The sequence below is a fragment of the Malania oleifera genome, chromosome 7, assembly GCF_029873635.1.
Source record: "Malania oleifera isolate guangnan ecotype guangnan chromosome 7, ASM2987363v1, whole genome shotgun sequence".
Lineage (NCBI taxonomy): Eukaryota > Viridiplantae > Streptophyta > Magnoliopsida > Santalales > Ximeniaceae > Malania > Malania oleifera.
In genome coordinates, this window is record NC_080423.1 from 84,377,420 (window position 1) to 84,391,775 (window position 14,356).

Genomic DNA, 14,356 nt, shown 5'->3' on the forward strand with positions numbered 1-14,356 from the left:
AAACTAGACGTGGGTTTTAGGCACAACAAAACTGGGACTCAAGGCAAGCCCACACAAAATACACCCCTTAGTCAAATACACAACGGCGTCCTCCACCACAAGGTGAACACCGCATGACACCTATCGAGAGGGATAAGTATCGTGACCAACAATGTCAATATTGTGTAATGATGGGTCACATTGCAAAGATATGTGAGTGGGTACCTAGGAAATTAGTTTCTCAAGATGACATTCCACAAGCCCTTGCAGCCCCATTGCAGACATAGAATGGACTACCGACACTGGTGCTTCTAGTCACATGACTAGCAAGTCAAGTATGTTAACTAATCTCCAAAAATACTTTGGTTCTCACTCAGTATTAATTGGAGATGGGTCTTCAATGCCAATTATTACCATTGGAGACTCTTATTTAAAACAAAACAAGTCTGCTTTACCCCTAAATGATGTGTTATTAGTCCATAACTTAACAAAAAAACTTACTTTCTATAAGTCAATTAACCACTCAATTTTCTATTAATTGTGAACTTTCTAATGTTGATTTTTTTTTTTTTGTTTTTTTTTGTTTTTTTGTTTTTTTTTTTTTTTTTTGTGAAGGAAAGGAAAACAAAACAAGCAGTGATAACAGAGAAACGCAAGGGTGATCTTTATGTCCTACCAACTTCACCAAAGTAATATTTCTCTCATTGATTTAAATCCAGCACTGTAGAAGTTTGGCATCAACGCCTTGGTCATTCTCAGTCTTCAGCTTTACAAAGACTAAAAAAATAAAGGATTGATTGATGTTGTAGGGACAATAAAACCACAACATTTTTGTGATAGTTGACAATTAGGAAAACTTAGCCGGTTACCTTTTTCTTGTTCAAAACATTTAAGTAGTAGTTCCTTTGAAAAAAAATTCATTGTGATTTGTGGGGATCTGCTCCTATTCTTTCTATTGAAAAATTCAGATATTATGCTTGTTTAGTTAATGATTTCTCTAAATATACATGGATTATTCCTTTACGTCAGAACAGATTTTTTTAGTGCATATATAGCTTTTGAAAATTATGTAGCTAGACAATTCAACAAGAAAATTAAAATTTTTTATTCAGATGGAGGTGGTGAGTTCATAAATTCAAAATTGTCTACTCACTTTCTTTCCACATGCATTGTGCATCAAGTATCAGCACCATATACGCCCAAGAAAAGAGGGATGGTTGAAAGATGCCATAAGACTATAAGAGAACTAAGTATGACCATGTTATTTCATTGTGGTGCACCTTTATATTTATGGGTAGAGGCATTCACTACCGCTGTTTATCTAATGAATCGGCTGCTCTCATTAGCCCTCAATTTTAAAACTCCATAGTATGCATTACATGGAACCCATCAAGTTTACTCCTTACTTCGAACCTTTGGGTCCGAGTGTTTTCCCTACACTTGGGACACACGTCACAAGTTTGACCCCTAAACACTTCTCTGCATTTTTGTTGGTTATAACAACCAACACAAGGCTTACAAAAGTTTTCATCCATTTAAGTAGGAAAATTTTTATTTCCCGGTACATTGTCTTTGATGAGCTAGTTTTTACCTATAAGTCTACACACACCACTTGCTTGACAAAAGCAAAACCACATGCAATTAATATCTTTAACACCTGGCTACCTAACAATACTACTCACTCGCTTGGAGACACAGCCTCAGACCCATCCACATCTCCATGGGCAAGTACCTTATAGCCATCCCAAGATGCACAACATCCATCTCCCAAAATTCCACATCAACCGACCCCCCATCTCTGCCTCTTCATATCATAGTGTCACTGACCACGACAAATGCCTTAGCACAAACTTCTCCTACATTACCTCACAGTGCGACTTCACTAACCACATCACCATCCCATGACTCACTACCACTTGATAACTAAGCAATATCCCATACCATAGACTCATAGCCTGTGCTTGAATCAGTGACGTCATCTCACTAACACCCTATCCCTTCAGGAAAAACACACTCTATAGCCACTCGATCTAAACTTGGTATAGTCAAACCCAATCCAAAGTATGCCTTGACCACACTCACATCGACCACCATTCCCTGTGAACCTCACAACATAATGGCGGATTTAGCACTCTTTGGTTGGATAACAGTCATGAATGAAGAACTTGCTGCCCTCCATTAAAACAAGACCTGGACACTTGTTCCTCGCACACCTCACATGCATATCATTGGTTCCAAATGGGTGTTTAAATCGAAACTCAAACCCAATCGCACCTTAGATCGACTTAAAGCACGTTTGGTTGCCAAAGGGTACCCTCAAATTGATAGTGTTGACTACATTGAAACTTTTTCCCCTGTCATCAAACTTGGAACAATACGCATGGTTATAACAATAGCTCTCACTATTCTTGAATGCTCCAACATGGTTGATTGTAAACCAATGACTACACCACTTGAAGCTAAAACTAAACTTACTCCCAATGACACTCCTATAGACAATCCTAGTTACTAATGGGGACTTGTTGGTGCTTTACAATATCTCACACTCACTCGTTTTGACCTTTCCTTTAGTGTTAATTACGTCTCACAATTCATGTATGCTCCCACAATGACACATTTACAAATGGTTCTCCGTATCCTACAGTATGTCAAAGGGTCAATTGGCATGGGGTTATATTTTTCTTCACACACTACACTTGATCTAATTGCTTTTTCAGATGCAGATTGGGCAGGATGTACTACAACAAGACGATCAACCATGGGCTACTATACATTCCTTGGCGAGAACCTCATCTCTTGGTGTGCAAAGAAACAACACACCATTTCACGGTCAAGCACAGAGGCCGAGTATCGTGCCATGGCCAACACAATAGCTGAGCTCACTTTGATTACCTTTATCCTCCAAAACCTTCGAATTACATTACTGTCACCTCCCACACTCTACTATGACAACCTCAGTGCACTTCACATGACTGTTAATATTGCTTTCCACACTGCAATAAATATATTGAGCTAAATTATCATTTTGTGTGCAAACATGTGGCACATGGTCTACTTATCACTCAACATGTCTCAACCAATCCATAGGCCATTGATCTCTTTACAAAGCCAATGTCTAAGTTCGCTCTTCAATATTTTTGTACCAACCTTTACCTCCAAACCCGGTAAGGTTTGTAAGAGGATATTAGAAACACATGAGAGCCATTGAGGGGTGATCTCCCCTCAATCAATTCCATTAATGAAGAAATTAATTCCATCTATGAAGACACTTCAGCAAATCCCTCACCAAATAAAGAAGAAGTCAATCCGCATGAAGATTTCTCCAACGACCATAAAATCAATCATAAAAAGGACCCTCCTATTCAATATGAAGATTTGACACCCGACGGGGACTGTCGACGGATTCATCAAACCATCGACGGTTTCATCATTTCGTTGATGGAAACATTGACAGTTTCAGATAGTATCGAATCTCAGTAACAAACCATCGACGGTTTCATCGCAAGACATGATCGTTGCTGCATACTTATTGAAGATTTGATTCAATATTCAAGGAGTCGAACATATGAAATTCAAAATACAACAACTGTATCATTCATCCCCTATAAATACTACCTATTGTATTGCCTAAGTGTTCACATTGCCACACCTTGAAATAAAAATTATTTTTTTTCTTCCAAATTCTTTTTGTTTCTATTTTTCTTTAGATGGGATCTAGTAAAGTAATTTCTTTTGTAGGTTTTTTCAACAAATTATTTCTGCTATAGAAGACAACAGTATAATATTCTGTCATTCATTTAACTATGTAAAAAAATAGAATATAATTTACAATTAGGTGAATTTATGTGAACCATACAAGTTTATTATCTTTGTTTTTGGAGATTATCTAATGTTTTTGGTATTCATATTTATAGGTGAAATATACAACAGGGAGTAAATATGCAAATACATACATACATAAATATATATATATATATATATATAGACACACACACACACACTCCGTAATTATTAGTAATAATTTTTCTATCTTTGAGAGAAAGATAAGTGCATATGAAGCACAATTTGTGCATGGGAGCAGTAGTGTAATCACATAGTCACCTAATTTCGAAAGCAATAAAATGGTACAAAAAAATTGGAATGTATTAATTATAGACACATATAATGTGTAAATTTTGCAGTGTATTGTCTGTAATATCATATAAGCACATGGCCATAATATTGACATTGTTTAGTGTATCTTTGCACTAATTGATTTGTTGAATAATCAAATTGGATTATTTTCAGACAAAAAAGTGGGGTTTACTTGGTATCAATACGATTGAAATATGAAAATTGTAACATTTGAGAAACAACTATTAAAAAAATGAATACCTTTTCTTTTCTTTTTTCTAATTTTTATTTTAACTAAAGGAGGACAGTACCTCTAATTATTTATTGATATACCCTTACTTTTGGCGGAGAAATACTGTGGTTACATGACAATCATTGGGAGATTACAGATAAACAAGACATTAAAGGCCTCCCAAAAATAATACCAACAACTAACCAAAACAAGACTACAAATCCAACCAAAGTTAAATAAAAAACAAATCTAAACAGGCCTAACAAAAACAAAAATAATAAAATAAACTAAAATCGAAAAATCTTAACCAACCTAACAAAAATCGATAGGATGAACTAATGACGAAGGGAAGTGAGACCCAACCTATTCATCCAATGGATACCTTTCAAAGAACATGATAAAAGATGTTGTTCTTCGTAGATGACGTTTTTTCCCATTTCTCATTCTATAGCGAGAAAATCAGCCACATTATTGTCTTCCCTATATTGATAGATCACCATGAAGTTCACTCCTTCTAACTTCGCCACAAGGTCCTCCCAAAAATCCCAAAGATACAATAAGGTACATTTATCTTTCCGAAACCAATCAACAACAATTCTCGAGTTACTTTCAATAATCACATTAAAATAATGAAGTCGTTTGCAAAAATGAATTCCTTCCAGGATTATTTTTAATTCCGCACTATTGTTCGTACCATTACCAAAATAGCTTGAAAAAGCCGCTTTCACCATCTCATGGTAGTCTCGAATGATTTCTCCACCTCCTGAAGTACCCGAATTGCCCATACAGCTCCCATCACAATTAAGTTTTATCCACCCTACTGGGAGTTTAACCCACGAGATAATTTTTTCAGGCCTGGTGCAAACTCTTTGATGCTGAATTTGAAATTCTTTCAAAATCGTAATGTCCAATATCTTCAATTTTCGAAAAGAATCAGAGCTCAGAACTAACCTAATATCGAACACTTCTCCATGTCTGATCCGCACTTTGGTAAACTCCTTCCATAAACTATTAATAATGATAACTCAACCTATCTAATTGCAGATCACACGAGTCAGGTCAATGAGTAATAAGAAGTTATTAAGTAATTTGTTTGGTGTTATTATTTGCTTTGCTCACCCCTATAATGTTGGAGTAGTGCACCTGCAATAATTTTGAAGTTGAGTTTTGTTTTATAATAAATCGATAACCATTGTTAGTGTATTTAGCTTCAGTAATACACTTAAAGAATTCATATGTGACTGTAGAAGTGAGACTGCTTCTTATAAAAGTTTATTTGGATAAAATTTTCTAAATCACTTAAAAATATCTAAAAATGCATGATCGAGCTTTCAAACAGGAAAAATAGAAACTTCTCTTCTTTCGAACAATAACTAGAAATTCTCTTCTATTCTTTTCTTATATTCCCATTTGGATGGGTAATCAAACACCACATCTCCTATAATTTCTTAGTACATACAAAACTGAGTCTACTGAACAATCTTGAAAATTGTGTACAATAACTATTTGCATCGAGATATAATCTCTATAGTTGCAAAATTAACTTTAAAAATAATGATCCTTCCACATCTCAACTTATAATAGATAAATGTTTTTTATTATTAATTTATTATAGTTTATTTCTTCCATTATAGTTTCAAGAATAAATTCCTACAAATCTTTAAAGTGCATTCACAAGAAGTGACTTGTACATTAATAATTTAATATTACAAATAAGCACCTTGGATTGAAAAAACAACCACCAGATGAAGTCCATGCCATAATGAATACGACTCACTTGTGGAGGTTATTCCTCTTTCTTTTAATATACTCACTCACTTGTCTACAATAGACTTATAATTTATACAGGCAGCTGCCATCATCACTTCTTGCTGTTGGATCATAGTTAGCTGCAGATGGGTCGGTGCAGCCCTCAGGAACAGGAACACCCACTTGCTGAGCTGCCTTTCCTGCATATACGTAAAAAAATCAAAGAAGAAAAACATATTAAACCTATTTTGAAATCTTCAATTCATCAAAAACTGGAAGCCAGATGCAAACCAAGCTCCCAAGCCTGCCTTTAGGGATGAAGGATGCTAACCATAGAAACTTCCATTCTTCATGGCATCCTCATTGGCATCTCCAAGAGCTGCCTCACTCAAGTACTTGTCAGCCAATTGCACTCTCTTCACATTCTCCTGCTCTTGCACAAGCATGTTTCCATACTCCAACAGCTTCTCGACGGTCATCTTTGGCTGCTCGAACGTCGGGGGTCCCTCCTTTGAGTTCACGAGCTTCTTCCCGATGCTTTCAACTCCAATTCCCGAAATCCACTTCCTCACTTCGTCATCATATACTCTTGCCCTCAGGGCTCCGAAGAAGTCTGCACAAAAAATGAAAGTGTTGTTGATCCTTTTTCCATTCTTCATTGCAATCCTATTGCAAGATGGTTAGATGTATGTGGTGATGGTTACCAATTGATTGGCCAGGGAAGGTATCAACAATCTTCACAATGCCCTCTTTGGGAATATTGTCTGTCCTGAAAATGCCAGTGCAGACGCCGATGCGGTCTTCGCGAGTAGGAGCCCAGTAGAACTTCTCCATACGCCCGTCACGGATGAGAGGAGCATACAATGTGGAGAAGTCGTTACCAGTGACTATGATCGGAACACGGGGATTCTCCTCCTTGTTGTACATGCCGGGGAGCTGGACACTGGTTGGGTTATCAGCAATGTTCATAAGAGTGGCATTGACCATCTGATTGTTGACAGTGTACTGGGTAGTTCCACCAAGTCTGCCCGCTCCTGCATCAAGATCGTTGATGAAGAGCACGCACATTTTCCCTTTTTTGATGAAGTCGGCCGCCTCCCGGTACCTTTGCCTGATCAACTTTGCAGGCTCTCCTGCATTCCCACTCTCCAATTCTCCAGCACTCATCATAATGGGGCTGAAAGTTCACATTCATTACCAAAGACTAGAGCATCTAAGTATTCAGAAAATCTTGCATTTTGCTGTGCTTCTGAACTAGCAACAAACCAACCTTTTCACAAATCAAAATTAGGCTTGTTCTTGCAAATTAAAGTGTTCTATTGATAAACTCGTAAGAAGTAACTTTCCCAATTTCTTTGGATTATTCCTACTGACGTGTTTCATTTCAATAAAAGAGAACAGTAGAAGAAAAATAACTCACTTGATTCCCATTTTGGCAAAGACAAGCTCACATTGGAATGATTTTCCCTGGCCTTTTCCTCCCCAAATACCCAAGATGACGGGAACCTGTGACAAAATTTCCCAAATTTTACTTCTTTCCAAACACTTCCTAAGATACCCACTTCAGAAAAACTCGATAAAAGTTGAAGATTGAAGTCAGCAAACCAACCTTGATGTTGGGCAGAGTCATGAAGTTCTTGGTGATGTGAACAACAAGCTTGTCCATGAAGGCTGGAGCAATGTAGAACCCATCCATGTCGTTATCCATATTATACCTGCAGTCCAAATTTAATAGGTCAAAACCACTCAATAATCTCTCGTCAAGGTGCTATGGGGAGGAATAATTTGTTTACAAATAGTAGTCAGCTCCCCTAAAGTTATCAATGGATTGTATAAAATGAAGAAAATAGATACGACTTATATGAGGTATATGTTTAACTGATTTCTTATTGATTTCAGTTTATATTTTATGTTATTTATCTTTTGTTTATTTTGTTGCATGAGATTTATTTTGTAAGTTCTTGTTTTGTTTTGTTTTACTTGGACATGTAATCCAGTTTTAATTGGATGTTGATGAATTTTAGGAGAACTTTAAAGTTTTGTCATTTGTTTCTTTTAAAACCAATGGAGGTGCCGCCCCTCTTTATTAAGAAAAAAAAAAAAAGGGTCAAAACCACTCAAAGATCAAAATTAAGAAGTACAGAAATGAGTTTAAAGCAGTTTTTCATATTAAGATTTGGGTTCCTTACTGGCGAAGACCGGCGCTGATGTAGTCATAGGAACTCATGACGGCGTAGTGAGTTCCAGACTGCATGGGAGCTTGGAAGAGAGTGTCCACCATTCCTTTCCCTCTGGTGATGTCCTGCTGGTCGTCCGAAGTGTCGAAAGCAAGGCCTTTCCATTTGTCCTTGTTGGTTTGCTTCTCCTCGTTAACTTCAGCCACAACCTTGAAGCTCCCTGATGAAATCTTTGGGTGGGTACTAATCTTAGAGCTCACCTTCTTCAAGCTGTTGCCCAAGAACGCAGAGCTCGGGACAGATGATCCGGCACCGGAACCATTCAATTTCAGCTGCACCAAATACATTCCCCTCTTTAAACCCAATACACCACAATACTCCAAAGATGCCATTTCTGGCATCCTTAACAGAACCAGATGCAAAAATTCCTTGAATCAACTAAAAATCATCCAATTTAGCGAAAACCCACGAAAAAGCCCAAACCCATACGATCTGATTACATTCCTATTTGAACATTTACAACAGAAATTCAACCTAAAAGCCATAAACATTTAAAAAGAAAAAAGAAAGAAAACTTTGCAGTTAAAAAAAAAAAAAAAGCACAAATGGAAACCATTAATTTCGTAAAGTGACATAAAGATCGAGTGCATATTTAGGATTTTGCTGCATAATTTCCTAGAGAGAGAGAGAGAGAGATTAGTAAAGTTTAAATGTGTGGGTAAAACAGAGTACCGGTGCTCTGTTAATAGCTCCAATAGTCGAGACAGAGGTGGCCATTGTTTAGAACTCAAAGGGCGCGACTGTGTAAGGAACTGAGATTGGATTTGGAAGAAGAAGGCTAACTCAACTGAAACATGGATGAAGAGTTTGCCGTCTTGGTGAAGAGGAGATGAGAACAGGGTTGAGTTAAATACAGGGGAGGCAGCTGGGGGGTTTGGACTTTGAGTGTTGAGCAAGTGAAAAATGAGATCCTGTGGACTGGCTTGCGAGTACCTAACGGCCACACAGTGGGGATTGGCAGCATTATACGTGGCGTATGTTGATTGTAGAGGTGGACTCTGTTTTTTTGCTGGGAGGGAGGGCAGATTGGGTACATACAAAACAGAGGCTTCTCGGTGGCCTGGCTATGAGGCTGCGGTTGAAGCTTCTCTCGCCACCACTACAAATTGGGCAACTTTACTACCCCAAATGTTACTGCCAAAGCTTCACATGATTGAACATTTTTGGCCATTTTTTGGGTTTAGCTGCTATCATTCCCTACTTCAATAAACAATTATTGGAACTACTAGCCCAACTGTACAAAAGAAAAAAAAGAGAGAAAAAAATACTAGTAAACAAGATTTTAAAATTTATATTATGCTAAGGAGAGGTGTTCTTTTTTGTTTTTAGTTTAGTGGTGCAGGTAACTTCATGCTTGTTCAATGCTTCGAAAGATTTAAATAGATTAAGATAGAGGCACAATTTTTCTTCTCTCTCTCTCCCGTTTATTTTTAAATAATAGGTGTATACTTAATTTGTAATACCCCAACCCTAAAGGATTTGAAATATTTACTTTTTACCATTGATTTACAGTGGAAGTAAATAAATTCAATTATTATTAAATCAGATCGCTAATTAACTATATTACAATCATTTATTTCAAAAGAAAAAAAATTACACAAGCATAAATATTTGATATCATACTAATATTTCTAATCAAGTTTTATTTTTCTATTCTATTCCCACCCGCATGCTTATTGTGCCTGATTTCTGATATGTCCTTCAGAGTTATTTGAAATGTAAAAATATAATTGGGGTGAGACAATGCTCAGTAAGTAAATAAGATTATTATTAATGTGTGACCAAAATGAGTTTTTAAAATTTCGTAAAATAATATTTAATATTGTAACTTCAAAACTGTTTCTAAAATAAATGTAAATTTAAAAATTTCTGCATAAAACTTTTACTATCAATTATAACAATAAAATTTAATAATCATATATTGTGACTGTTAAATTAAACTTTTAACTTTACAACTATAAAAATATTTAATTATATACATATATATACTTTTCCTTATACGTTTCCTTTATATCGTCATTTAGGCATAAGAATGACCATTTTCATATAAACATATACTTTTTTTTTTTTAAATCATCAATAACTCTGTACTCGTAATTAAATATTTATAAATATATATTGTAAAAATCACCTTTAGGCCTGTTAGCTGTAAGTCATGTTTACCCCCATGACCGGGTTGTGCGGTCCGAAGATTGGACTTAACTGGTTGGCCGACCAAACTAAATCAACGTACATAAACATTAAGTGATATTTTCCTTCTTAAGTTCTGGTCCGGAACCAAGTATGTACTCAGAAGAAATTCACTACCATATATAATCACTCTATAAATAGTGTGAGTGTACTTTGATCCGTTTAAACTTTAACTTACGGTACCGAACATCTCTAACTTTGAACTTTCTTTATCATAAGGGGCATTAAAATCATCTTATTATAATTTAAGTAATTTAAAATAATATCGTGAAAATCTTATATTTACTCATATTTTTAGAAAACATGCAACTTAGAAATAAACTCATACCACACAATCTTTTGTGTTAAAAATATATTTTTAATTTTTTTGAATACAAAGAAATGTTAAAAATTACTCAAGTGGATTAGAACATTTCATAACCCAAAAATAAATGCAAGTATATTAAAGATAAAACTGGTAAAATTAAATATATGCGTAAAAATAAGCTTAGGGAAATTTTATGAAACTAACTAATATAATCAAAATTTACTTTTAAATAAATTCGGGTATAAATTTTAAATAAAAATCAAACATAATCAAATTTACTTACCTTTTCTTTTACCTTGTGTTACGAACACAATGAATATCTCTAAAAAATGAGATCGAAAAAAGTGGGTGAGTGAGAATTTACTTATAACAAAAATTCTCTCTGCAACACTAATTCTTTCACTCACTAATCTTTCTTTTCCTTTGAAAATTTTTTGTAAAAAATGAAGGTGGAGAGTTTCTTATTTATAGGAAAATTTTGGGGAAAAAAATGAAATTTGTAAAAGTGTGAGGAGAGAGGTGAAATTATAATTTTTTTTTAAATTAAAGAATGACCATAGGATGTGTTAGGTATGAGTTAAGTAAGGGATGAGGATGAGGATCATGTGGGAGAAATGTGAATGCTTTCCGACACTCCCATTAAATAAATTTTTAATTAATTAATTTTTTAAAAAGAATTATTATTATTATTATTATCATTGTTATTATTTTTAAACTATATTTTGGTTTTTTTTTTTAAAAAAGAATTAAATTTGAATTTAAAATATTCATGTAGGCCCCACATGGTCTTGTAGGCCTCATACAACTTTGAGACCTAAGTGGGTCTTGTGTAAATCCAATAGTTCTCATACAATTTTATGAACCCTATACAGTTTCGACACTCATATGGATCCCCACACGACTTCGGGACTCATGTGGGTCCCACACGGTCTTGTGGGCCCCGCATAAGATACCTATATTATTATTATTTTATCATATATTTCTACAAATTATGTCTGTCAAAATATTATTTTATGTACTTATTTATGTATACAAACAGTATTTACCCTATTTTATCTTATGAAATTCCATTTTGACCAGGCCGATCTTTAAGGAGCAACTAAGCCGCAATCACTATAAAAAATAAGGTTATTAGTGATGGTTTTGAATTAGTCACTATATCTGCCATTACTAATACTTATCAGTGATGAATTTTTCAAACCTCCACTAATAATAAAGTATTAGTGACGGATTAAAATCGTCACTAAAAATTTAAGCACGTCACTGTAAATTTTATATCGACTTGATCAAAAATCGTTACTAAAGTCATAGTATTAGTGACGGTTTTAAATTCGTCACTAATGCTCTATTATTAGTGACGGTTTGAAAATCGTCACTATTGCTCACAGGCAATTATTAGTGATAGTTCTCAAACCGTCACTAATAATATAGTATTGTGACGAATGTGAGAACCGTCACTAATACTATGACTTTAGTGACGGTTTGAAAACTTTCATTAAAACTTCTAAAAAAATACAATTATTAGTGACGATTTTGAAATCGTCACTAATAATTAGGCTTTAGCGATGAAAATTAAAAGCGTCACTACCCTACTATTAGTAACGGTTTTGAAACCTTCACTAATACTTAAATTGGACAATTAGTAGTGACGGTTTTAAAATAGTCACTAATAATTTTAAATTAATTTTTTTTCAATTATTAATTCCTGTAAAAATCTGTAATTACATTTTCGTATATATAACATTAAACCATAATTGCTAAAAAATTCATAAATTATTCAAAATTCTAATTCAAATTCAAATTCAAATTTAAATACAAAAACAAATATATTATACAAATTCAAATTCAATACAAATATATTATATAAATTTAAATTTAAATACAAATACATTATACAAATTTAAATTTAAATACAAATACATTATACAAATTCAAATTCAAATATAGAAATTTCATCTGTTCAGATAACAAAAAAAAGTCAAAAGCTGCATCTGTAGTGCATGGCATTGGCATAAAGTTTGTGACTGTTGCAAACGCTACAAATTAAGAAAGTTAGAAAAAATTAGTATACGCTTTTTGAAAAATTTTGGCAACATTTCTCCTATAAATATGACATTTTCCATAAAGATATGCTCCAAACCTAAGTATTTACAATAAACAGTTCACAATAGTTCAACCAATAATAAATTTTACGAGTGCACAAGAGCTTCATATAATAAGCATTAAAAAATATAACTTGTTCATGCATCCTATAAACAATATATATCAGAATATAGCTTTATGAAAAAAATAGAATGTGATGTTTATGGTTTACATGGTTTCCATAGGATTCTAAAACAATTATAATAATCGAATAATGCAAATGAGTTCATGATTGATAGAATTTTCACTTAGCATATGCAAAAATAAATTTAGAGATAAAGTTCAAAGTTCATTTGAAGTTCACTCATTCTTTCAAAAATGTTTTAACATTCAGCACACTATAACAATATGAGCATATGATATATGACTATGTCAACAAATTTTCGGTAGCATGCCGTTTATAAATAGAACATTTCCCAAACCTGCAAGTCACAAAAGCATGCAATTCACAATATTTTTACATCATACAAATGCCATTTAGATTAAGACATGCAACAACCTAAAAGTATCTACCAGCAGATAATACACATCACTGCATCAGCCATGTAGGTGGCGTTTCAATCAAGCATGCAGTTCACAATATATATCAATTCAAGCACATAGTCCAGAAGTTAAATCATCTATTAAACTGAAGTTAGATAAGCACAAAGAAATTGTGTGTGTTGTGCGCAGGAAAAAATTTTGAGTGCACAAACAATAGAAATTGTGTGTGCTGTATGTACAAAAAAGAATTGTAAGTGTGTTATGTGTGTTGGCAATATGGAAGTTTTTTGTAAGTGAGAATGCTTAGTGTTATCTTGTAGTACTTGTGAGGTACATTAGTATGTCAAAGTGTAAGGTCTTGGGCATGTATTTTCATCTTGTAAGGATATCCAGGTCGTAGAATTAAACAAACACAATACTATATATATATATGCAACTCAACACTAAAACTACATACCCAAACAATTATTATTCAATCAAAGGAATTCAACAAGATGTTTGTTACTATCCAAGTGTGAAAAAAAGATGTCACAAATAAGTTTAACATATATTGATTCCCACAACTTGTGAAAATATGCACATGAGGAACATATATTTCATACCTTATGGGCTGACTTGGCAAGTGCTCACATATCGTAGCTTGTTTGTGCGTAAGAAACCAATTTTAACCACACAATGCAAGCAAATAACATTAATGTGACACCAGATAAGATAACTGAATCACACCCGCAGAATTTAGAACTAATCATTGTATAAATCAAAATTTTTTGCTAATTCTTTTGACAAGGTTTTAACCAAGGAGAAACCTTAACATGAGATTAAGACATGTACAAAATTGCTAATCTAACTCTGCAGATAGCAGTGAATGGATTGACTAAAACTTCTTAGCAGCTTGGGTCCATGCACCTCAAAGCCAAAATATCA

The 14,356-nt window shown here is 34.2% G+C and overlaps 1 protein-coding gene across 1 annotated transcript; it reads right to left on the reverse strand.

Moving 5' to 3' along the window:
• Positions 1–5,971: 5,971 nt before the first annotated feature.
• Positions 5,972–9,245, reverse strand: LOC131159834 (ribulose bisphosphate carboxylase/oxygenase activase, chloroplastic). The gene is made up of 7 exons (XM_058115016.1): positions 8,983–9,245; positions 8,263–8,582; positions 7,683–7,788; positions 7,494–7,579; positions 6,778–7,250; positions 6,405–6,686; positions 5,972–6,273 (listed from the first exon to the last, which is right to left on the reverse strand). Exons 1-7 carry the CDS (start codon positions 9,025–9,027, stop codon positions 6,158–6,160), a joined length of 1,428 nt encoding a protein of 475 aa, XP_057970999.1. The 5' UTR covers positions 9,028–9,245; the 3' UTR covers positions 5,972–6,157.
• Positions 9,246–14,356: the final 5,111 nt, after the last annotated feature.

What these genes read in the sequence shown, in the direction of transcription:
- LOC131159834 (XM_058115016.1), bottom strand. Translation starts at nt 9,027, where the DNA reads ATGGCCACCTCTGTCTCGACTATTGGAGCTATTAACAGAGCACCG. An exon ending in GAGCTATTAACAGAGCACCG is followed by an intron (nt 8,583 to 8,982) that starts GTACTCTGTTTT and finishes TATTTGGTGCAG; the next exon opens with CTGAAATTGAATGGTTCCGG. An exon ending in GAAGAATGGAAGTTTCTATG is followed by an intron (nt 6,274 to 6,404) that starts GTTAGCATCCTT and finishes ACGTATATGCAG; the next exon opens with GAAAGGCAGCTCAGCAAGTG.